Genomic DNA, 25938 nt, shown 5'->3' on the forward strand with positions numbered 1-25938 from the left:
AAAATGAGGTGTCTTACAAAGATATGGAAGAGGGAGGTCCTCACCCAGCAGGAGGAGGGGCGTAGTTAGTTGTTTGTTCCAGGGTGGCCACGTTGAGCTGTCTTGGACAGTCCTGGACGGGGAATGTTGTCCTAGTTTTGATGCGACCTTTTTCACTTCTAAGAGTGACTCAGTGTAGACAGTAACTTACATGGTCCCCTTACTTTGGGACAAGTGGCTTCATGGAGAGCATAGTAGAACAAAGGCATGGGGGCAGCAAGGTAGGGCATTCTCATGGGAAAACACTAATTTGGCCTTAGCATGCGGCTCTGAGAGGCGTGGTGGGAGATAATATTGGAAAGAAGTTGAATGCTGCATCACATGACCCTAAAAGCATTTACTTATAAGTCAAGGGAAAGGATAAAAAATAGATAATAGCGTCAGGATGAGCGATAGTCTAAGGAATGCAGATTAGTCCAGCCTGGCCCCTCCTCTGGGGCTTTGCCCCCTGACCCCCCGCACAGTCGCCTTCCTTAGGCTGCTTGGTGCCTCAGAGGACCTCGTGCTTCTAAGCTGCAGGTCATGTGATAGATCCAAGTTTGATACTCGTTCCTCCCCCCTGGCCTGTGGTCTCTGGTAGAGGGACCATATTCTATTCACATCTTTTATCCCCCACAGTTAGTGTGGCACATAGCCCATGGACAGCTTCAAATCCCAGTGGGTGGGATATGCTGGTGGGGATCATTACCCTGGTCCAGTTAGGGAACTGGTGGAGTTAAGAACCTGGGTAATAGCCCCCGGAAGTCACACTGAGATCCATTTTCCCAACCCCAATAAATAAAAAAATTAATGAATTCTTGTTGCTTAGGGCAGGGGTGTTGAGTATGGGTGGTCATTAACTCTACGTGGTTTTAGCCTGAGAAACAAATTAACCTAAAGATTACCATTCTCCTTCACTTCCCATACCAATCTGTCATGAAGGAGTGTGCAATTTAATTTACTCCAGTTACCTTTAGCATGATTTATGGTCTTTCATTTAAGATAAAATTTACATTCTTAGTAAATCAGATTTTTTGTTATTTTCTTTTTGTATCCTCTATGGCTTTGGGGTTCCATACAAAAATATTACACATGCATTCTATTATAGTTTCTTCTAATACTTTTCAGTAAGCCAAATCATTTGCTTTTAATTTTATGGAGTTTTCTTCCTGAAATTTTTGCTGATGACATGAAGTAAGAGTCTACTTTACAGATAGGAAATGGTTCTAACATGATTTATGGAACATTCCATCTTTTTCCCCCTGAACTGAAATGGAATGCTAGTATTTGTCTATCAGGTACCGATAGCACACTGAGTGCTAAGCAGGGTGAACAAAAAGAAACAATTCCTCAGTATTGTGCTGAAATTTAGAAATATCCAAGATAAGAAAAACCTGTCAAAGCTCTCAGAGTGAAAAATCATTGTAACATGAAACAAATTTGCCCAAGTTAATGGAGCATTACTTTCAAGTATCAGAGGGAAATTATTTTAAAAATAAAGTCTTTTGCTGTACTGAACTACATAGGCAAGAAATAAGGCCGTTGTAGATTTGTAAAGACTAAAATGATTTACATGACGCCTCACTTCCTCAAGGAAGTGCTTCAGCAAAATGAGATGAACCTGGGAAGAGGCAAGCGTGGCATGTAGTCAGCAGTTAGCAGATAAACCGCTGACAGAGTTAAGTTTAAATATTTATAATATTTTTAAATATAAATAACTTTTTGAGATGTTTGGGTCAGTGGGAGATTGAGAAATACCAGGACTAACAGTGGAAGTTTGCTGTGGGACTTTTCTGGTTCATGGATAGGGAGAAATCCTAGTTAAATGTACAAAATGTACAAAATGCAAAAGCAAAATTAAATTAAATTGAATATATATGTTAAATGCTTGAATAGATATCAGAGGAATAGAAATGGTATTATAACTTTCACACCACTAGACACAAATAAAGAATAAGAGGAATTCAGTTAGTACATCAAATGCATGATAGAAAAATAAGAAACGATATAAGAAAGCATGGTGAAAAGATGGACTAATAGAATAGCAGAAGTAAGTTAAAACAATCACTAATCACAAAATGCAAATAGGTTGAAATCCCACACAAAAGAAAATACTCTTATTTGATTAGAAAACACAAAAACCCAACTATATGATATATACAGAAGATAGATTTTAGTAAAAATGACCAAGCAGAATGAAAATAAAGGGATCAAGAAGATATGTCTGGAAAATGCCACAAAAAGAAAACTGATTTAGAGTGTCCTTATTCAACAAATAAAAAATTTGGGGCAAAATGAATATTTTTACATTGAAAAGGCAACTTTACCGAGAAAACAAAGTGGTCATTAACAGTTATGTGGCAAATGATAGAGTTTTCAAAATATATGCATTTGATACTGGTGAGAAATACATACGAGAAATGGACACAACCAGAATCTCAGCAAAGATAAATATATTTAATAGGATGAAATAAAATAGTTGATAAGACTGAACCAAGATATATATATAGAGAGATGTATACCCAACAATCAAAAAAGAAATTACTTTTAAACACACTGGAAATAGTCACAGAAGATCATTTTTGAACCATGAATAATATTTAGTGTATTCCAAAAAAATAGATATCATATAGCTCATATTCTCTGATCAAATGCTATATAAGTAGAAATTATTAACAAAAGAATTATAATACAGTATTATGTATATGTAAATATAATCTCTATTTGATTTAAAAAACACTCAAATTAATCTTGGCTTCTAATAACTTTTAAGAAATGTCTTCTAAGGAATGAATGATGAAAAACAAACATACAAATTAAAAAATGAAAATGAAAACTAAAATCTAGTTGTTCGAAAACAAAGAACTAAATGAATAAATGAAAGATTGTGTGTGTGTGTGTCCGTCCTTACATATATTGAACAACACTTGGTTGAAATGGGTGATTTTCTAGAGAAATACAAATTACTAAGTATATCTAAGAAGCATAAAAGCAGAATAGACTTTAAAATACACAAAACATGGAAAGAACAGGCAAAGATTTATGTTTTAAAAGGTACGTTAGAATTTTTCATCTTCAAAAAGCAGATAAGTCTGTATTATATTATTCTAGGCAAGGATGTGGAGGAAAGGGAGCCTTATGCACTGCTGTTAGGAATGTGAATTGGTGCAGCCAGTATGGAAAGCAGTACAGAGGCTCCTCAAAAAACTGAAAATAGAAATACAACCCAGTAATTCCATTCCTAGAAATTCACCCAAATAAAACAAAATCACTAATATGAAAAATAAATGCACTCCTGTGTTTATCCAGCATTATTCACAGTAGCCAAGGTACGGAAACAACCTAAGTGTCCATTGATAGATACACAGATAAAGAAGATGTGGTACACATAGACAATATTATAAAAAAGAATTGATTTTGTCATTTGTGACAACATGGATGGATGGATGTATAGGGTATTAAGCTAACTGCAGCAAGTCAGACAGAAAGATACCGTGTGATTTCACTTACACATGGAATCTAAAAACCAGACACAAAACAGAACTAGACTCATAGAGAATAGACTGGTGGCTGCCAAGAGGTGGGCAAAATAGGTAAAAGGGATAAAGAAAAATATAAATAAATAGATAATTTTAGAACATTGTTAAAAAATGGAAAACTTACTAAGCTAAATAACACTGATATTAAACTAACATGACAAAGACATCTCAATGGAAGAGAACTATCAACAAATCTTCCATGTGAATATGGATGCAGATATCCTAAATGAAATACTGGCAGATGAAATTCAGCAGTGCATTAAGTGAAAAATACAACAAATTTCATCCCCAATAGGCAAAGATGGATTAATTTAGTAGGCTTACTAATGGAATTCACTACATATCTATGGTAAACAAGGAAACAAAGGCATAAACTCAACAGAGACTGAAAAATTATTAAATTCATTTCCAATTCTTCATCAAAACACTATAAACTTAGACTGGAAGAAAACTTTCATAAGTGCATATGTATTATCCACAAGAAAACTCCAGCAAACATAAAGCTGACTGTTGTAAAGTTGAACCAATCCACATCTCAGCCAGAGATACCAGATGTCTGTGCTGTCAGCAGTCTGCTGGACACCAGCCAGAGCGCTGTGAGAGCAAACTAATAATAAGAGATCTAAATATTACAGAGAAAGACACAACACTGTCATTACTTCTAGTTGATTATTTACCTAAAAATAGAATTAGCTGACAAACTTTGAGCTAATAGAGTTGAGCAAGGAAGACAAGATAATAGCTGAGCTGCACATCAGTGAATAACAGTGAAAATTGGGAAAGAGGATCTCATTTACAATAGTGAGGAAGACCATGAAATACCCGGGAATAAGTCTGGTACAAATAGCCCAGATCATTGTGAGGGGAACTACAAAAAATTCACCTAAGCACCTCAAAGAGAGTGAAACCAGCCAGCGCCAGCATACGTGTTCTTCCCAACCCTCCTCCCTCTGCAGCCACTCAGACGTTGATAGCAGTGCTGCAGCAGAATTGCTGCTGTGGAAGGTTCCTGAGTCAATCTCTAGCACCACTATGCCCTGGAGCAAGCCATGTCTGCATTCCTTCTTAACCAGGTCGAAGGGTCCACAAGGAGACAAATGACAAGCTTTGACAATTGTTCACCGAGACCATGCAGCCCTTGTGGGTGTTCTACATGCTGCTTTCCGTTTTTACTCTTCTGTTTTGATTTTCCAGTGTCTGCTCTGCATAAAGATGCGCCTCAATACTTATTTACAATGGACACTTCATTTCTACGTTGCCAAGGTCTAATAGAGCAAGTGTGAAGTACAGCTCAGGAATCTGCCGCAAATGGATCCCAGAACACATTTTGAAAGATTCTGCCCTGCCGGGCACAAATACTAGCTTTCATTCCTTTAATTAGATGGAAGCTAGGAGGAATATAGTGGCTAAAAGGCATGAATTTCAGACCATACAATCACCTCAATTACATTCTTGTCTACTTGCTCACTAGAGAATGACCAACTGAATGGTGAATCATGCACACACCATCCATGGCTTATGGCAAAAGAACCCATGAGAACTTGATTCTAACTATGTGACTGCTTCTCCCTGGTACTTACCTTGTTAGTGCTTCTGGTTTTTACTGGGTATGCATTAATGCTAGACACATTACAGGATTCCGTATGCATTTTGCAGTCAACAGGCAAGATCTGTTATGACTGTAATGTATTTCTTTGATGTTCTTGCTAAGCAGTACCTAGTATGGGTTCTATTCTTTTTTATGAAGGTATCATTAATATACAATCTTATTCTCAGGTTTCACATGAGCAGCATTGTGGTTACTACATTCCCCCTATTATCAAGTCCCCACCACATACCCATTACAGTCACTGTTCATCAGCATAGTAAGATACGATTGAGTCACTACTTGTCCTCTCTGTGCTGTACTGCCTCCCCCATGTCCCTCCTACATTATGTGTACTAATCATAATGCCCCTTATTCCCCTTCTCCCTCCCTCCCCACCCCCACCCCCAGTCCCTTTCCCTTTGGTAACTGTTAGTGCATTCTTGGGTTCTGTGAGTCTGCTGCTGTTTTGTTCCTTCAGTTTTTGCTTTGTTATACTCCACAGATGAGTGAAATGATTTGGTACTTGTCTTTCTCCACCTGGCCTGGCTTATTTTACTGAGCATAATACCCTCTAGATACATGTATGCATTCTATTTTAGGCTTCCAGATGGTGCTTCTAAAGGCTTTCTGAAGTCCTGAGGCAAGTAGCATCAGGGTTTGAAGGTTGCAGTTTTCTCTGACTTGCCAGTAGATGTTGCCACACTCTTTTTATCTTGTCTTTGTTGACCCTTAATCTCATTTATTATGAAAACTAACCAGATTGGAGGCAAGGCAAAAAAGAAGTCACTAAACAGCTGAATTTCAATTTAGACATCTTCCTTCAGTCCATCCACTTAATACATTTTTATGTGGTCATGACTTCATTTTTCAATCACCATAAACATTTTCCATGTTTCCATGGGCTTTTCCTAATCGTCATTTTGATGGTGACATAATACTCCATTGAGTAGATGTATTTTAACTGACCATTGTTGCATATCTGGTAAGTTTCTGGTGTTTAAAAGTTAATTCTACCTTTATTTTGAAATAATTATAGGCTCACAAGAAATTGAAAAAACTGTATAGGGAGGTACATCTTATCCTTCCCAATTTTCCCCTATGATAACATTTAAATAACTCTACCATAATATCATAATCAAGAAATTGACATTGGCACAATCCACAGAATTTATTCATATTTCACCAGTTTTACATATATGCATTTGTGTGTGTGTGTGAGTGTTTATAATTCTAAGGAATTTCATAGTGTGTATAGATTTAACTCCCTCTCAAAATATAGAACTGTGCCATCACTGTAAAATATCCTGCATACTGTCCTTTTATAACTACATCCTCTTTGTCTCTAACCCCTGGCAAACACTAATAGGAGCTCCATCTCTAGAATTATGGCATTTTGATGTTTTTGAATGTGTGGACTCATACAGTATGTAACCTTTTGAGAATGGGTGAATAGTACTCAATGGTGTGGATGTACTACAATTGTTTAACCATTCATCCACTAAGGGCCATTGGGATGTTTGCAGTTTGTAGCTAATATTAATACAGCTATACTGTGAACATTGATGTACAGTTTTTTTTATGTGAACATGTTTTCATTTCTCTTGTATAAATTACACAAGAGTGCAATTTCTGGGTTGTGTAATAAGTAGATATTTAGTTTTATAAGAAATTGACATACTTTTTTTCAGAGCACCTGTACCATTTACAACCCCTCTTCTGAAACGTATGAGTGACTGAATTACTCCATATCCTTGCCAGGATTTGATGTTATTACTACTTTCTATTTTGGCCCTTCTGATAGGTGTGAAGAGATATCTCATCAGGGTTTTCATTTGCATTTCCGTACTGGCTAATGATACTGGACATCTTTCTATGTTTTTGTCATAATTATACCCTCTTCAATCAAATATCTATTCATGCTTTTGCCCTTTTTCTAACTGGATTGTTGTTTCTGTTCTTACTTATTTTTACTGTTGAGTTTTGAGAGTTCTTTATATGTTCTAAATATGAGTCTTTTTATCAGATATGTGTTTTGAAAATATTTTTTGTCCTTCTGTAGTTTGTCTTTTCATAGTCTCAACAGGGCCTTTCACAGAGCAATTTTTTTAAAAGTTTTAATGAAATCTAGTTTATCAAATTTTTCTTTGATGGGTTGTGATTTTTGTGTCAAGTCTAAGAACTCTTAATCTAAACGTAAGTCCCAAAGATTTTCTCTTGTTTTAGTCTAAGTTTTATAGTTTTAAGATTTACACTTAAATGCCTGTGATTCATTTTGAGTTAATTATTGTTAATTATCATACAATGTGTGAAGCTTAGGTCAAAGTTCATTTTTTTGCCTATGGTTTTCCAATTGCTCCAGCGCCATTTGTTGAAAGGGTTCTATTCCTCCACTGAATTGTTTCACGCCTTTGTCAAAATCAGCGGGGCATGCAGTAGCACCCCCCTTACCTGAGGGGAATTATGTTCCAAGGCCCCCAGTGGATGCCTGAAGCCACAGATAGTATAGAACCCTATATATGCTATGTTTTTGTATTATGTAACTATGATGAAGTTTAAATTTAAATGAGGCACAGTAAGAGATTAAGAAGAGTAACTAATAATAAAGTAATATAACAATACACTGTAATAAAAGATAAGTGAATGATTTCTCTCTCACAGTATCTTATTATACTGTACTCACCCCTCTTCTTTTGATGATGTGAGATGATGAAATGCCTGTGTGATGAGATGAAGTGAGGTGAGGGATGTAGGCACTGTGATGCAGCATTAGGCCACCACTGACCCTCTGATCATATGTCTAAAGGAAGATCATCCGCTTCCGAACCTTGACTGTGGGTAACAAACTATGGAAAGTGAAACCGTGGGTAAGGAGGACTACTGTATTTGTGTGGGTCCACTTCTGGGTTCTCTATTCTGCTCTATTGATCTCTGTGTGTCTTCTACCAATGTGACCTATTTTGCTTGCTTTAGCTTTATAGTAAGGCTTAACATTGAGTAGAGTCTTTCCTCCCATTTTATCCTTTTTCAAAATTGTTTTAGATATTTGAACTCCTTTGTTGTCTGCCTAAATTACAGAATGACCTTGTCTGTGTCTACAAAAGAAAAACTTACTAGAGTATTTTTAAACCTACAGATCATTTTGGGGAGAATTGACATACTAAGTTGGATCTTCCAATCCATGGTCTTTGTGTCTCTCTCATTTAAATTCTATGATTTCTTTCATCAGCATTTTGTAATTTTCAGCATACAAGTCCTATACATGTTTTATTAGATTTATATTTGAGTCTCACCTTTTTTAGAGATTGTAAATGGTGTTGTATTTTCAGTTTCCATATACTTGTTAGTATATATATATATATACATATATATATATATATGATTGATTTTCTTTTAACATAGATCTTATATCTTCTGACCTTGCTGAATCATTTATGGTTCTAGGAACTGTTCATGGTTTTATTTTTTGTTTGTTTGTTTCATTTTGTTTTGTTTTTTAGAGATTTCTTGGGATTTTTCCACATAGTCATGTAGATGATTTGATGTCACCTGCACATAGGGATGGTTTCTTTCAGACCTCTATGCCTTTTATTTCCTTTACTATCCTGGTGACTTCCAGTATTATGTTGACTAAAGAGTATTGAAAGCAGATATCTTTGCCTGATTCCTGACTGTAGAAGGAAAGTATTCCATCTTTTTACCATTAAGTATGATGTTAGCAGTAATTTTTATGTAGATGGTCTTTATCAGGCTAAGGAAGCTCCCATCTATTCCAGTCTTCTGACAGTTTTTATGGATGAGTATTGAATTCTGTCAGTCCTTTTTTCTGTATCAATTGATATAATCATCATCATCTTCTTTAGCGTCTTACTGTGTTTGATTCTACTAATCAGTTTTGAAATGCTGAACCAGGCTTGCACCTGTAGTATAAACCCCACTTGGTCATGTGTATAACTCTTTATGTGTGCTGCTGAATTGTATTTGCTAATATTTTGTTAAGAATTTTTATGTCTATTTATGTGGGAGTGTTGTCTGTAGCTTTCTATTTTTTTTTCCTTTTTCTTTTGGTACTGTCTTTGTGGTTTTGATTTCAGAATAATAGTAGTCTCTTAAAAAAGTTGATAGATATTCTCTCATCTTGTTTTCTGGGAGGGAGTTATAAAATTTATATTAATTATTCTTTAATTAATAGTTGATAGATATTCTCTCATCTTGTTTTCTGGGAGGGAGTTATAGAATTTATATTAATTATCCTTTAATTAATAGAACTCTTGTGAAACCACCTCTAGAGAACTCTATTCAGGAATTAAAAATATATATCAATTCAATTTGTTTAATACTTTTAGGGCTATTCAGTTTCTCTGTTTCCTCTTGGCTAATTTTTGGTACCTTCTGCTTTCCAAGGAACTGGTATATTTCATATAAATGGTCAAATTTATGTGAAGAGTTGTTGGTGGTACTTTCTTATTCTTTTGATGCCTACAGGGCTCGTAGGATATTCTCAGCTTCATTCCTGATATTAGTTTCATCAATTTTATTGATCTTTTCAAAGAAGTAAATTTTTGTTTCTTTGATTTTTCCCTATTGGTTTTTTTATTTTTCCTATTTTTTTCACTATTATTTTTATTTACCTATTTTCCCTATTTGTCAATTTTATTGATCTTTTCAAAGAAGTAAATTTTTGTTTCTTTGATTTTTCCCTATTGTTTTTTCTCTTCTCACTTTCATTGATTTTTCTGATATTTATTTTCATTGAAGTATAGTTGATACCCCATATTATATTGCTTCAAGTATACAACCTAGTGATTCAGCAGTTACATACATTATGAAATCCTTACCCCCAACTAGTGTTGTTACTATCTGTCAACATAGAAAGATGTTACAGAACTATTGACTATATTCTCTATGTTGTACTTTTATCCCTGTGACAAATTTATATTATGTTTGAGATTTTGTGCTTCTTTATTCCCTTCACCTAATTCATGCACCCACCCCAATCGCTTCCCCATGGTAACCACGAGTTGCTTCTCAGTTGATTTTTGCTCCTATCTTTATTACTTCCTTCCCTGTACTTGCTACGGGTTTATTTTTCTCTCTCTTTTTTTTTTGTCTAGTTACTTGAGGATTGATCTTAGATTATAGACTTAAGACTTTTTTCTAATGTAAGCATTTACTACTATAAATTTCCATGTCAGCACTTTACCCCCATCTCACAAATTTTGATTCTTCTATTTTTATTTTCATTCAGTTCAGGGTATGTTTTGGGTTCCCTCTAGACTCTCTTTTTGAGTCACAGATTATTTACATAGATTTTCCTGTTATTTGCTTCTAATTTGATTCTGTTGTGGGCATTCTGTATGGTTTCAGTTATTTTTAATTTGTTGAGATTTGTCTTATGGCTCAGGATACAGCCTGTATTGGTACGTACTCATGGGGACTTGAAAAAAATGTTTGTTTGGTTTGTTGGGGTAAAGGTTTTCTGTCAGTTAGGTCCTACTGGTTGATGGTGGATTAAGTTCTTCTATATGCTTGCTGATTTTCTGTCCTGTCATCAATTGTTGAAGGAGGAATATTGAAGTCTCCAAATATAACTGTGGGTTTGTCTGTTTCTTTTATTTACTTCCACCTACTTTTGGTTCACATATTCTGCAGCTTGTTTGTTTGGGAAAGAATGTATGATTGCTGTGTCTTCTTGATAGATCGAGCTTTTATCATTATGTAAATTTAGATCTGTCCTTTGTAATTTTCTTTGTTCTAAAGTTGACATCATCTGATAATAATACACTCCTTCTTGCTTTTTTGGTAATATTTTCTTGGCTATATTATTTGGCTTGAACTCTCGAGTACTCACTTGGACTGTGCTGATGGGGTTGGTGGTAGAGCCTATTTTTCTTTGGTGTTTAGCTGAGGCAGGGGTGTTTTCTTTTTGTCTCGTTTCCTTGTCCTGGTCATTTGGCTACATACAACAGACCTCTCAGGCCTTTTTTTACTGCACCTGTTGGTGCTTCTCCAGTACCCAGTTTGGCAAAGAAGAGACAAATGGAAAGCCCAAGGAACTCGTGTCATTCCTTCTGCCTTCTTCTCTGTACTTTGCACAGTCTCCTTGTGTCTATTGACATATTAGGTTCAGAGGTTTTAGTCATAATTAATGCAAAGAATAGTGTATTAGTTAATTTGAGTTGCCATACAAAATACAATACACTGAGCTGGATTTATTTATATTTATTTATGCACCAAAGTAGACTTTTATTTGGGGGAAAATTCTCAGGCCATTACATTTTATTTCTTATTTATTTATATAGTATGTTGTTCCCAAGAAGCACTGAAAGTGATTTTAATGGATATATAAAAATGGAGACTTTTATTTCTCACAATTCTAGAGGCTAGAAGTTCAAGATCAAGGAGCCTGTCAGTTTGGTTCCTGGTGAAAGCTGCCTTCCGGGCTTGTAGATGGCCGCCTTCTCTTTGTGTCCTAGCATAGCAGATATATGCATATGTGTACGGGGAGAAAGACAGAGAGAAGTATGTAGGTACCCTCCTCTTCTTATAACACCTGTCCTATTGGATTAGGCCCATCCTTGTAAAATCATTTAACTTTAATTACCTCTTTTAAACCTGTAAGCCCTATCTCCAAATCAGTCATATTGGTGGTTAGGGATTTAATTATGAATTGTGTGGCAGATTCAATTCAGTCCATAGCAAATAAGTAAAATATGTCTATTCTATCTATTCATAACTCTAATAAATCTGAGCTCTAATTTTTGTTCTGTTAAAAATGATAATAAACATATTTGTGACTGTTTTTTTAATCTTACATATTTTTCCAGACATGGGAGTTTTAAGGATCTTACTATATTTCATGAAATTTATTTCCAACCATGTTATACCAACTTGGTTTATTCATAAAGAAATTTGGGGGACCAATGATATATTCCAATAAATTTACACCAAGTTTAGTTTTTATAATTCATTATCAACCTTTTTGCTTTAGTTTTTTTTTTTTGGTGGAAATAGTATAATTTTAGGTAGAGAATCTTTAGATGACTTTTTGAAGACAAAAACTATTTGTTTTATAATTTTTATACTGTCATAACAAGTGGTATATTTGAAAACATATTCTTTATTTAGACTTAATACTTATTCAGATTAACGTTGATCAATTACTTTACTGTCTTCAATCTAGAGGGAAAAGCTCCCTTGAAAAATTAATCTAGTCACTTTCAACCAAATTCTGGGGAGCCTCAGGCTTGGACTTGGGAAACCCACTTATGTAGGAGGTTCCCAAGGTTGCCTGAGGGCCACGCCAGATCAGAGGTGACGGGGCACAGGTGGACAGAGCACAACATCGTTACCTTTGCTTTTGTGTTTTCTAGTTATCCTATACTGGGTAGTGTCCATGATTTATTCTGTATACATAGCAACACCAATGGCAGAACACTCTCTCCTCCGCTTGCTGGGGTGATTAGCTCTCCTTTTCACCCCCTCTTTGTTTTATAGATCTAGAGCCAGAGGGGGCGTTGCAGATTGCATAGTTCAGGAATGGATTTTTTTTTTCCGCATGGTGTCCTCCACATCAATTTATATGGCTACCTAAAAATCTATGCTGGGAGGAATGCCGAGGCTCCGTGCAGACTGAGCAGAAAGGAGTCCAGCTCTCTGCCACACCTTTCAAGGAATGGTCCTGGGTCACAAAACTAATTACCCACCAAGGCAGCATTAAAGCTTGTACTTCATTGAACCTCCTGAACCCTGCAGGGCGGGTTGGAACTGAGAAAGCCAGCAGAGCTGTAGAAATGTCAGTGAGGAGTTGGACTAGAAAAGCATCTACTTTTCAGGCAGGAAGATGAAGAAGCTTGCCTGTTTCAGGCCAGGAGAAGCTCGCTGTCCTAACTGCAGGTGGGGGCTGCCTTCTGGGGCTAAAGGATCGCAGATGCATCCCAGCCTGCCCAGTCAGGAAGCCTCAGTTATCCTGCCTTATTACTGGGTGGTATATTGATGTTCATTAGGGCCATGAGTTTTCTGCAGCCTCACATACAGCATAAGATAGTGCAAGTGGGCACCTGTCTGGGAGTGGGGTGAACAGCTGAGAGAGGAAAGCCCCAGAACTCTGCCCTTTTCTCCCACTTTTCTCGCCCTCCTCGCACACCAGCACAGCCGCCGCATCCGGGTCTCCTGTGCTTCCACTCTGTATCTCCCTTTATTCTGCTTTTATAGAAGGTGTTACAGACAAAGACTCTCTCAGGAATGAAACAGTACAGAAAGTGAGGCAGAGCTCAATTAAAACAAAAAATGAAAACCCTCCTGAAGATGAGTTGAAAATTAAAATTACAAAACATTCAAAGAAACACCTCATTTGGAGCAAATATCAGTAAATCAGTAAATCCAGCAAAGAGCAGTTTAGATTTGGATCTCAACTTTTCCTAACAGAAACTAATAAATAACTTTAAAATAATTAAACACATTAAGAATCAAAGACACAAGAGAAGAACAAAATATGCTTTAAAAAGCAGCCTTGAAAAAAATCAAGTAAAATTAATACAAGTGAGAAATATAGCCATCAAAATAAAAAACACAATGGAGACATTGGGTGTCAGATGGGACACGGTTGACAGAGCAGAGGTGATTTCCTGGACGAATCACAGCGAGCTAAATAGATAGAAAATACGAAACAAAAGTGAATAGTTGTGATAATATCTAACACTTCTATGTGCTTCTGGGTGCCAGGCCCTGGCCCAAATGTTTACATATATTAACAACCTTTTGAGGAAGGTATGATTAATTGTAAAATAGGAATAATAACAGTGCAATGTGTCTGAGGCCACACAGAAAGCAGATATGGAATCACTAGTATGGGTTTCTTTCATGTGCAGGATTAGTGTGCCCACACACATTTGCTAGTATGATACAAGGAAATAATAGGAAAATGTGGGAGAAATGTTAAGAGATTATTTTCAGAAGAAAGGTAACATCATGACTCTTAGACAAATATGAAAAATGAACACATTAAAAAATTTATGTTACTCATGACATTAAGGAACCAGGCAGATATTAGAACCAGTTCAAAGGAGAAGTCAAATCAAGACACATTTGTATGGAATAGAAGAATAATTGGGATAAATTGTAAATGGACACAAAACTTGTTTAGGGGGAACAGAAAGTCAACACAGTTAAAGCACTACAAGACAGCACATAATTTATAAGCTATAGGTTATAAGCCTATAGCTTACAAAAGACTATAAAATAGCTCAAACAGAATAGCAGGCCTAGGGTAGCTAGCTCAGAACTGTGTGCTATAGGGATGGAGTCCTCTCCCACTTCCCCCTTTTTTTCCTACAGAAGTCATTTTTCTAAAAGACTGGCTGAGGATTTAATAATACTGATGAAAATCATAAATCCTCAGATTCAGGAGCTACAACAAGTCTGAGGAAAGAAAGATAATAAGAACTGAGCCCCTGGACATACTGTGCTAAAAGCTAGACAGCTCAAAGCTATGGAGATCCTGGAAACAGTGAAAGAAGAAAGATCCCGGAAACAGTGAAAGAAGAAAGATCCCTCAGTAACAGAGGGGTAACAGTTAGACTGACTGCAGACCCTTTAGGGGCAACAAGAGAAGCCAGGGAAAAATAAAGGAATGTCTTCCAAGCACTGAAAGAAAATAATTGGCAACCTAGAATTCCGCCCCCAGCTAAACCATTCTTTACATGATGGGCAAAATCAAGACAATTTCAGGAAAACAACAACTAAAGGAATTTACCATGTAAAGATGAACTGTCAGAAAGAAACTACCAGAAATAATAATATTAGAGGGATTACCAGAATAAACATTTAGGAACAAGGTATGTGAAAAAATGGCAAGCAAAGCAATTGGTAAAAATCCAGGTAAATATAAACAAGTTGGAATGTATAAAATAATGATGAATTTGGAGGCATTAAAAACACCATGAGATTAAAATGCTGGAAAACAGTAACATGAAAAACAATGTGTGGATAGTACTTGGAGGTAAACTACTAAGTTGTACTTAAATTGTTCTGGCAGAGCATAGAGCTGTAACTTTGAGTAAAATATATGAGTAAACAATTAAATAATAGCCATCAGAAGCATAAGAATAATATATTTAACTTCCAAACAGGGAGTATGTGAATGGGGAAGGAATAAAGAACACATGAGAAACTTCAGAGGAAGAAAAAAGATACCAAAGGAGAGAGGAATAAAAACCATAAAATTAAATAGTAGAAATAAAACTAAACATAGCAACAGAGAAGATAAAGTAAATGGATTAGGCAGCTGGTTAAAAAGTCAGAGATTTCCCAACTATGATTTTTTTTTAAAGTCCAGCTATATCGGCCATTTGGATGTAACTAAAGCATAAGTATACAAGAGACAAAACAAAACAGAAAAAGAAGAAGAAGACAGGAACCAAGATAAAATGAAAATGGCTATGTTTACGACAGAGAAAAACAAAAACCCACAACACACTGTAAGAAAAAAGAAAAAAACACAATTAAGGTTAAAGGTCAAGTCATAATGATAAAAGTGAAACAACTTCTAAGACTTCTAAGACTGTATAGTAACATATCTCATATGTATGCATCTAATAAAATAGCTTTGAAACAAATGAGGAAAATTTGGCAGATAAATCCATAATCATGGTAGAAGATTTTAATGTGCTGCTTTCAGTTACTGATAGTTGAAAAAAGGAAAAAATGTTAAGGATATAGAAGTTTTGGACTACACCATTTACAAGCCTGATCCAATATATCGATTTAGTTGGAGATAGAGATACAGATACAGAAATAAATATATCTTTGTTCTACTAAGAAATAATTATCTGGAGAACTAACTATAAAAACGTGAATTAAAAATAAAACTTTAGTGTGTGTGTGAGAGTGCATTGTATATACATATGTAGAGAGAAATACATAGCCTTACATGATTACATTAGAAAAGATTTAGAAAGGAAAATTTGTGAGTTAATTACCAATCTCAAAAAGTTAGAAAAAAAAATAAATGGAAGAATAAAAATAATAGTAGAAATTTATTAAATAAGAAAAAATAGAAACCAAGAAGGAATAAGTTAGTTTTTAAAGGAACTCATAAAATTAACATTCCTCAGGGAATAATTATCAAGAAAATAAATCTCAATCATAATATAAATTAGTTACAGGGATGAAAGTTCAGCATAGAGAATATAATCAGTAGTTCTGTCACATGTTTCTGTGTTGGCAGATAGTAACTACACTAGTTGGGGTGAGGATTTAATAATGTATGTAACTGTTGAATCATATGCTGTATACTTGAAGCCAATATAATACTGTCTATCCACTATACTTCAGTAAAAAAAAGTTAAAAAAGAGAAAATAAAAATCATACAAACTAAAACTTACAAAAGGGGCTTGTAACTACAGATAGACATTTAAAAAATTGTAAGAATATTATGGAAAACTTTAGACCAATAAACTTGCAGCCAGAATTTATTTTTTCTAGAAAAAATATAAGCTGGTTATAGACAAAATAGACAAATAGACAAGAAAATGGAATCAATATCTATTTCCTAAAAATTGACTCCATTTTTTAGAGCAGTTTTAGACTCACAGCATTATGGAGTGGAACTTACAAAGATTTCCCATGTATCCCACATGTACAACCTCCCCCACTATCAGCGTCAGTACTAAGTGGTACATTTGCTGCAGTTGATGAACCTGCATTGACACGTGATTCTCACCTAAAGTCCATAGTTTACTTAGGGTTCATTCTTTTGTGTTGTACTTTCTATTGATTTGGACACAAGAATTAATGATGTGTATCTGCTATCACATTATTACACAGAATAGTTCACTGCCCTAAAAATCCCCGGTGCCTATTCACGCCTGCCTCCCCTCAACTCCTGATTGTCACTGATCTTTTTACGGTCTCCATACTTTAGCATTTTCCAGAATGCTGTATACAGTTTGCAGCCCTTTCACACTGGCCTGTTTTATTTAGTAATGTCTTTTCATGGCTTACTAACTCATTTCTTTTCAAGGTTGAATAATATTCCATTGTCTGGATGTACCACAATTTATGTATCCATTCACCTGCTGAAGGATGTCTTGGTTGCTTCCAAGTTCTGGCAATAATGAATAAAGCTGCTGTAAATATTCATGTGAAGATTTTTATGTGGACATAAGTTTTCAACTTCTTTGGGTAAATACCATGGAGTTTGGTTTTGGTACTCAATGGTAAGAATATGTTTAGTTTTGTAAGAAACTACCAAGTTCTCTTCCAAAATAACTGTACCGTTTTGCATTCCCTTCAGTAATGAATGAGAGTTCCTGTTGCTATCCTTTCATGTCAGCATTTGATGTTGGTGTTCTGGATTTTGCCCATCCTAAGAGGTGTGTAGTGGTATCTTGTTGTTTTAATTTGCATTTCCCTAATGTCATATGATATGAGGCATATTTTCATGGGCTTATTTGCCATCTGTATATCTTCTTTGTGGAGGTGTCTATTTAGGATTTTGGCCCATTTTTAAATTGGGTTATTTCCTAATGTTGAGTTTTAAGAGTTCTTTGTGTATTTTGGGTAACAGTCCTTTATCAGATACGTCTTTTTCAAATATTTTCTCCCAGTCTGAAGCTTACTTTTTTATTCTCTTGATCAATGTTTTAAAAAAGAAATTTGGAAAGGTAGGTTTTAGGTTTTATAGTCAAGTCCCACTTAGCATACAGTGTCACTTTGAATATGTGAATATGCACATGTAAATCTTAACCAAAGTAGTAGCTCACTAAATATAATAGTAATTCAGAAAACAAATTCTAGCAAATTTAGTTTTCTATTAGAAACACAAGTTTTGTTTAACTTTAGAAAAACCCATTCATATAATTCATCCTATTAACAAAGTGAAGAAGAGAAATCATATGATCATCTTGGTAGTTGGAGAAAAATCAATAGATAGTATTTACCCATTTGTGAAACAGAAGAAAACTTGTATAACCTGATATAAGGTCTATACCCAAAGCTCACTTAATGCTGAAACAGTAGAAGTTTCTTTATGTGAAACAAAATAAAGATGCCTATAGTCATCACTTTTTAAAAATATCTTAATTATAGGATGAATTGAAGTAGTAAGAAAAGTAAAAGAGTAAAAATATAAGCAGTAGAAAGGAATATTCTAAATTAACATCATTTATAGATTATTTTTAATATCAAAAAATCCTTAAAGTCTATCTGGGCAAAATAAGTTTGATATAAGACAAATATAAACATTGAATGTATTTCTTTACTCTTACAACAATTAGGAAATTTAATTTAACAAATTTTGTTTCCAATATCTATGTTATTAAGAAGTATCAAACCAATCAAAGGAAGACCAAAGCAAATGATAAGTTATGGCATATTTATTTCTCAGACAATTAAATACCATAAAGATGTCAAAATCTCCTAAACTAGTCTGTAAATTTACTGTGACTCCAACAAAAGTCTCAACAAAGCCTTCACGGAATCAGACAAGTGGATTCTAAAATTTATACTGAGTAAACCGTCAGGACAGGTAAGCCAGTTTTTGAACAAAAGAACAAAACTGAGGGACTTGCCATGCCAGACGCCAGCATTTCCATTTTGTTGTAGTGATAAAATGTGCTGCCATTTAACATATACATTGGTAGATAAAGAAAACATCTTGAAGGACTCTGCAAGCCTCCTGCTGATGCCCAGGTATCTGCCTCCTTGGACTCCAACGGGTAGAAATGACCATGAAATTTCAGTTCAAGACTTTTTGGTCATGGACTGTTACCAGCCACATTGCTGGTTATAGACCCGTAGCATTTTAGAATAAAATATAGAACTAAATAAAAATGCCCAGAAAGGGGACTTAGCACTTTCTTTTGAACCAGAATTTTTATTTTCTAAGAAAAAGACTTCTTTCCCTCTGAAATCTAGACATACTTTTTTTAATTTCTAAAGAGATTTAAAATAAATGTCACCTTAGAAAACACTGTCTTTTGAGATAAATGGGCTTCCTCTTTCTTCTTTATTGCCTTTTTCCTTCCAATATTTTTTATTTTATTATTTTTATTTAGATGTGGTTGCCATATAACATTGTATAAGTTTATTGCATCCATTGTGTCAGTTTGCTACACATATATGGTTACCACTGTAGTGTTAGCTAACACCTTCATCACGTTACATAGTCATGAGTTCCTTTTTGTGGTGAGAACAATTAAGATCATTTCATCTCCTCTCACTGTCTTTCAAGGATGATGTGAGCTCAGTGAGAATGGGACCTGCTGCACACGAGACCTTGTTATTACAGACCTCAAGAGCCCACATGCATGGTTTTCTCCCTGCAGCAGCGTAGTGGATTTCCCCCCCTCTAATCCTTCATCATTATCTGTATGCAGAGTTTAATTTTGATGACCATGTGTCCTGTTGAGGGTTAGTCTTTTTGGGTTTCCTTGATGGCTGGTCACCCTGTTCTTCTCTCTCAGGATGCCAACAGCTAGACTCCAGGGTCAGAAGATTCTGTCTCTGTGGGTTGCAATGTTACTTTCTCTTCCCTGGTTTGGGGTTGAGACCCTCCATGCTCAGCAGTAGCAGTCAGCACTGCAGTGAGCTGGGAGTCGCGGGCTCTGCTTCCAGGGCCAGGACCAGGTACTAAGTGAGACTCTGGGGATGGGGAACAGGGAGGAATCTAAGTGTAGACCCCCATGTTTGCCTGTGCCTCTACTGATGTCTGAAAGCGCAGTTCATGATCCCATAGCGACTGAGTCCTGGACTCTACAGGCAGCCACCCGTGGTTTTCTCCCAAGTCCCATTCTGGCCTTCCTGCTGGGGGCAATAGCTTATTCACTCCATGGTCCAGGCACAGCACACCCTCATGAAGCCCCCTTTATGCCAGTTTATCTCTAGGTGTGTGACCAGACCATGCCCTCTGCTAGGGACTCACCCATCTTCCTTTCCTCTGAGTTCTTCCCATCATTAGAGATGCCCTTTTTTCCTGACCACCCAACTCAAGACACAGGGCCTGGATCCCGGATATGTGAGCTACATTTCCTCCTCTCCACGGTCACTTTTCAGCGGCCAGGGCCCCATTGTCCTTGTCGCCGTATCTGTGCTCAGGGTGGGCCCAGAGCTGTCCTCACAGCACGAGCAAGCTCATCCATCCATGGCTGGCTGGGAAAGGACTGAGGCCTCTGGAGAGGAGGCTGTCACGGCGGGGTGAAGGGGCCACGTGCCTGAATTGTCAAGGACCCTGCGGGTGCACCATGTCTTCCAGTAGTCAAGAAAAAGTACTGATATATTTGACCATTTTCAAACTATTTAATAGAAAAAGTTTCAGAGGCACACCAGAGTAGAAAGAGGAGTGGATGGAGTCCTGTGGACCCTCCTGGCTTCCACTGTGGTCAGTGTCCGCCGGCTGTGAGGCTGCACGAGTGCCTGGCCTCCTGGGCTCCCAGCCAGCAGCTGCTGGACGTCACTGCGTGCGCACAGTACCAGACAGTGTGCAAACAGCACTGAGACTGTCCCCTCAAGGGCATTGCAGAGTTTTGGCCACACATGTCATGCGGATGCTGTTCCCTGCCTTGGAGAGCTGTTTTTAGCAGCACAGGCCCTTTTTCAAACAAACCTTATCTCCAGCCCTAATGGCCACAGCAAAGTGGTATTAGCACACAATTATCAAGAAGAGTTTACTTTTATATCATTTATGTATAAAATGACCAAGAACTCAAAAACTGCCGAAATGATTATTAAGATTTGGGTATTTATAATGATGACAGTGTTACAGTTCCATTTATCTCAATAGTCCGTTTTAGTTTTAACTGTATTCAGAAATCACTGAGTCACACAGGTAAGCCATTGCTGCTAGATTTTTATCTTGTTTTTACCCATTTGTCTTGTGATCTCAAGAGTCTCTTCAGTTGATCCAAATGTAAGGAGGAAGAGTTTAGAGGAATTTTTTGTTCTGTCTTCCAGAATTGAATTATTTAACTAAATATGCCCACAATTTTTATTGTAAATATAAAAATCAGACAAGAAGGAATCTAGACTCAGGCAAAACTGTGCCATGGGTCGTAACATGCTTCCTGCTGTTGCTGCTACTGTGACAGGAACCTACCTGTACCGAGACAGGCTCAGGTTCTGTGCTGGAGTGGTAGGCTCAGGTGTGGATTTTTAAAAAGAGCAGTAAAACTAAAGGCTTGCTGTCTGACTCATTAACAAAAGGTTCAAACACATGCACATTCACGTTTGTAGAAAGAGAAGTTTTAGTTCAACTTCTACCCAAACAGGAGTTAAATGGGCCACATGAAATAATCCACGGTGGTATCTGAGTTCAGATTTTGTAAACAACCTTTTGAGTGTGTTTAAATTTCTATCATTAGCATTTTCAAATACAAGGAAAATAAAATGTTGGAATTGACATTTGTAGACACATCAGAGCACTTCTATGGAATCTCAGGGTTCCAGAGAGCCTGGTTTGAAAATCATGGTACTGTCAAGAGTGAGTTAAGGTCCACGTTTTCAGCTATTTTGTGTTCAGTCACTGTGTATAAAGTGACTCATTAAGACAGTCAGGTACAGACTGCAGTCAAGCAAAGAATATTTACATCTTGAGCCCACATCCTCTTCTCTCTTTCCCAGTGTGTGCTTGGAAGGAGGTGGGTGTGCTTCATCTTCAAGGATCAACCTTTTATGATGGCTTAGTCTTTCTCCTGTTCTTCATTTAAGCCTCACATGTTTGTTTCATATTCAAGCCGTGGCTATTTTGTCCAGTTTTCTCCTGGAGTTTCTGTTGCCTTTTATCTTTCTTATTACAAGAATTAAAAAAAAGAAATGTGTCCTTAATGAAATCCCTGGTGTATTGCAGCTTGTCATTTCCCCTCTCCATCGCTCTGAACCCCCTGCACTCTCCGCAGAGACCCCTACTGTAATTTGGACCTCCCATCCAATGCCGTCTTTCCAAGCCTGCTGCACAGCTCATCATAGAAATCCCTTCTCTTGAGCTCTAGGCTCAGGCTGAAAGTATATGTGATCTTTCTCAGTATTCACCCTCATTTTTCAGAAGCTGACCCTCAAGCCCACAACCAAGAACATATACATGGGCAATAAGCTCTCTGAGGCCTCAGTGTTCTTGAAAACACCTTTCTTTGCCTTCCTGTTCCGGGGTTCTTTCAGCTCCAGAATATCTCCGTGTGATGTCTTTGGTGATTCCCCCCCTCCCACTCTGCCTGTTGTCTCCGCTCCTGTTGAGGTCCCCAGGCCTTGGACGCTGAGGCCTTCATCCTTTCTGTCCTGTGTTTCATCTCTGTGATTCTTATCAGCCAAGCTTCCCACCCATTTATAAAAATTTATTTCATAAATCATATTTTTAACTTCCATGGTACTGTTTATTTTTCTAAATGCAGTATCCTTTTGCATTTTTGTGAGGATAATTGCTTTTCTGGGAAGTAATTTTTCATTCCCCTCATTGACTCTTTGATTTGTGTGTGTGTGTGTGTGTGTGTGTGTGTGTGTGTGTGTGTGTGTGTGTGTGTGTGCGTGTGTACATGTCTGCTTGATTGTGTAGCTCACACTGAATGCTGATCTCAGTATCCTGTGATTCTGGTTTCCCATCTGGAGGACTTCAGAAATAAGGAAGGCCACCTCAGGCAGCCCTAACACACGTCCCCAGTGGCTAAAACTTAACTCTGCGGTGCCAGCACCTTGACTGGATGCCTGTTTTTGAGGTAGTTTACTTTTATTTATATGTGGGGCCAAATTTTAAGGATACCCAGGATTTGTTTTAATCGGGTATTGTAAGACATGCAGATAACAGAAAGACTGTCACGAAGGAAGATGTTTATCATACTGTTCCCTAGAAACAGAGGCATGGCGCACCATGCAGGCACACCTGGGGGAGGGAGCACCAGGGCTGGCCAGGAGACGGGGTGCGGGGGAGCCGTGGGCAGGGGCCTTTGTGTGGTTTCCCCGGAGAGGAACTGGTGAGGCAGCATGAGCTGGGTTAGGATCGGCTGGTATGAGTAATTTTCAGTGGGCTCTGTGGCCTGGGGGCCTGTCCCTAGTTCTCTGGTACCTGGTTCTGGGGTGATTAAAGCAGAGAGGTGGTGTCCAGAGGGTGAGATCCTGGTAAAAGGTGTGCTTCGGGTGAGGGCTCTGGAATGGTTGTTGTGTATCTGGGAGGTGTACTCATGAGCAGGTTGTTGACTATCTCTAGAAACTACTGACCTAGGGGCAGGTAGTTCTTACAGTGTCAGCAAGGCCCAGATGTCAAAGGCATCGGAACACAGAAAATAACAGACATAGACAGTAAGAGCTGTTGGGTTTAATTGTTGCTCTTTCTTCCTGTTTTGCCTACCCCCTAACAGTTTATTCAAGGTGGCAACTCTACACTGCAGGAGGTTCTGAACATGGGCCCGGGAGGGGGCTGGGGTGCATTTATCTAAAATGTAGCCAGTTCTGCTGTCTTCACTGTCGTCCTTCCTGTCATCGCTGATCATGGAGCCCAGGACCCCACAGGGGCCCTACTGGGGCCCAGCTCCCCCCTGCACTTGCAGCTTTTGTCACTCAAGATGTATTTGTTAAGCACCAGCCAAGCATTTGGGTCATCCAAGAGGTAGGAGCTAGAGATCTGAAGACAGAAACATCAACACCCCTGTTTCCCTGGGGCTCACAGAGGCTCCCACCCACTCTCTGTCTCCTGCAGACAGATTGATATTTCTCACCTGTCGAGGTCCTCCTAAACTGTCTTGGTTTTACTCTTACCAAGAAATTTGTTTTATATGAAAAAAATGACAGTTCCTATGAACTGGGGGTGGACACTAGCCCCTTCAACCTGTGCTTAGATCTCCCAAGCCCCCTGCAGGTGGTCCTCTCAGGCCCGGGCATACAGGAGCACCTCTCAGAGCTGTTCCAGCCTTAGTCACGGCCAACCTAAGGGCCTCAGGAAATGCACTGCCTGCCAGCACAACTCACAAAGTCCTTTCCTGTTTCTAGTGCTGATGAGCGATTTGATGCCACATTCCACACCAACGTGCTAGTGAATTCTTCTGGGTATTGCCAGTATATCCCTCCAGGTAAGACCCATGACCTTTGTCCTCCTACACTGAGACAGTTTTAGCAAGTTTGGGGGACTGTGCTTACATAAGTAGTGGCCTAGCTGTGCCCTGGGCATCCTTTGCCCCTGCTCAGCCACATCCCATCCTGTTTTCTCCTCCTCTGTGCTAGCACATAGCTCCTGAATGTGGCAGGAGCATCTTCCCCCTTTATTGCCTCGGGATCGTGGCTGCAGTTGTCTTTGCCAACGTGTGTCATGTTCCCTTAGTGTCTGTCCTATGTTTTTAAAATTAATCCTCAGCCACACTGAGCCTCCCTCATCAGGCCATTTCCAGCTCTCCCCACAGCCTGCAGGGCAAGTGCCCAGGCTGGTTCTCTCCAGTTCAGCCAGTCGTGCTTTCCTTCCCTCCAGACTGTGTATCTCAGCAGGTGCTGCCCCCAAGGTGCTGGAGGTGAGATGGGGAAGTTGCTGGGCCAGCTTCTTGAGAGTGCGCATTAAAGAGCACTTGTGTGTGAGATTCAAGATAAGTGGCTTCAAAGGGGAGCTCATTAGTGACTTAGGCCTAAATGAGCTCCTCTTCCCCCTCTCAACCAGCTGATGGTTAACCTCTTCCTGGGGCTGGCGCCTTTGCCACCATCACTTCTGTCAGGTCACTGGGCCCTTGGCCGCTCAGAGTAATCCGAGCATGGGAAACATAGCTTTTAAGGCCTTGAGGTATGTGGATATTAACAGATATTTATAAGTCTTTTAGATGATTTTTTACATGTTCTCTTCCAGGATTATCTCCCCCAATGCAACTGTTCAACTTCCTGCTCCCAGGCGATCTCCAGCTTCCCCCTACCTCACCACCAATACACACACATGCCATACACCGTACACCACACATGCACACCCCCCCCATGCAGCTCCACACACATCACACACTGTCTCACGCACATGCACTCACGCACACACACCCCCTCCAGCTCTCTGCCTCAGTCTCACACCTTCTGATTCATCTCGCAGCACACAGAGAAGCTGGCTAGCCTTCTGGGTTGTTGTTTACATGTTGTTCTCTCCTCAGCAGATGATAAGCATCCCATGGGCAGATTCTGTGCTTCTTGCTTTAGGCCACCATTGATCAGGCAGGTGCCTGGCCCACCTCAATAAATGAATGTGAGAGGATTGAACCCATCAAAGGCAGATACTTCCCAGTAATGTTTGTAGAGATTGATGAACTCCAGATTTTCAGGTTTTTCTATCTTAGCGCCCCTGCTTCCCACAGCTCTTACTCTCCTTCCGCAGGCTAAGCATGCTTTCTGCCTAACAGCAGGCCCCCTGCAGAATGGGGCCCTGGGGCAGACCTTCTATCACAGAACGTATGTTCTTATTAACCAGGCCTTAAGGTGCAGCTTCTGTTATGAGGGCTGTTTTAGAAAAGGACCTCCAGTAGTCATCAGTGTAGAGTAATAGCGTGTTGTGGATTGTTTTGAAGCCTGAGGCTATTTTCAGCTACCGGAGCACCACTCCTGAGCCCGGAGCCACCTGTGTGCTGCAGCGCCCTCTGGGGGCTTTGTTCCTGTGTCCTGGCCTGCATGGCCCCAGGAGCCAGGTCAGGACAGGACACACTGTGCGCTGACGGTGGGAGTCTCCCCTACATTGTGAGGAGCTGTGTGGAGCTGTCTGCCCTGGACGGCACGCCTGGGCCCTGGAGTAGTGTACAACTGCCCTGGGAGGCTGTGCTCAGGCAGAAAGAGCATTCTGGTGCAAGTTTTGAAATAGAGAC

The 25938-nt window shown here is 38.5% G+C and overlaps 1 protein-coding gene across 1 annotated transcript in view; it reads left to right on the forward strand.

The window, feature by feature from the left end:
• CHRNA7 (cholinergic receptor nicotinic alpha 7 subunit) overlaps positions 1 to 25938 on the forward strand; it is a 103346-nt gene that overhangs the window by 62366 nt on the left and 15042 nt on the right. The window contains exon 5 of the mRNA XM_037000694.2: positions 24113 to 24192. Within this exon, the coding sequence (XP_036856589.1) occupies positions 24113 to 24192 (80 nt within the window). The remainder of the gene's footprint in view (positions 1 to 24112; positions 24193 to 25938) is intronic.

The sequence above is a fragment of the Manis javanica genome, chromosome 18 (genome assembly GCF_040802235.1).
Source record: "Manis javanica isolate MJ-LG chromosome 18, MJ_LKY, whole genome shotgun sequence".
Taxonomy (NCBI): Eukaryota; Metazoa; Chordata; class Mammalia; order Pholidota; family Manidae; genus Manis; species Manis javanica.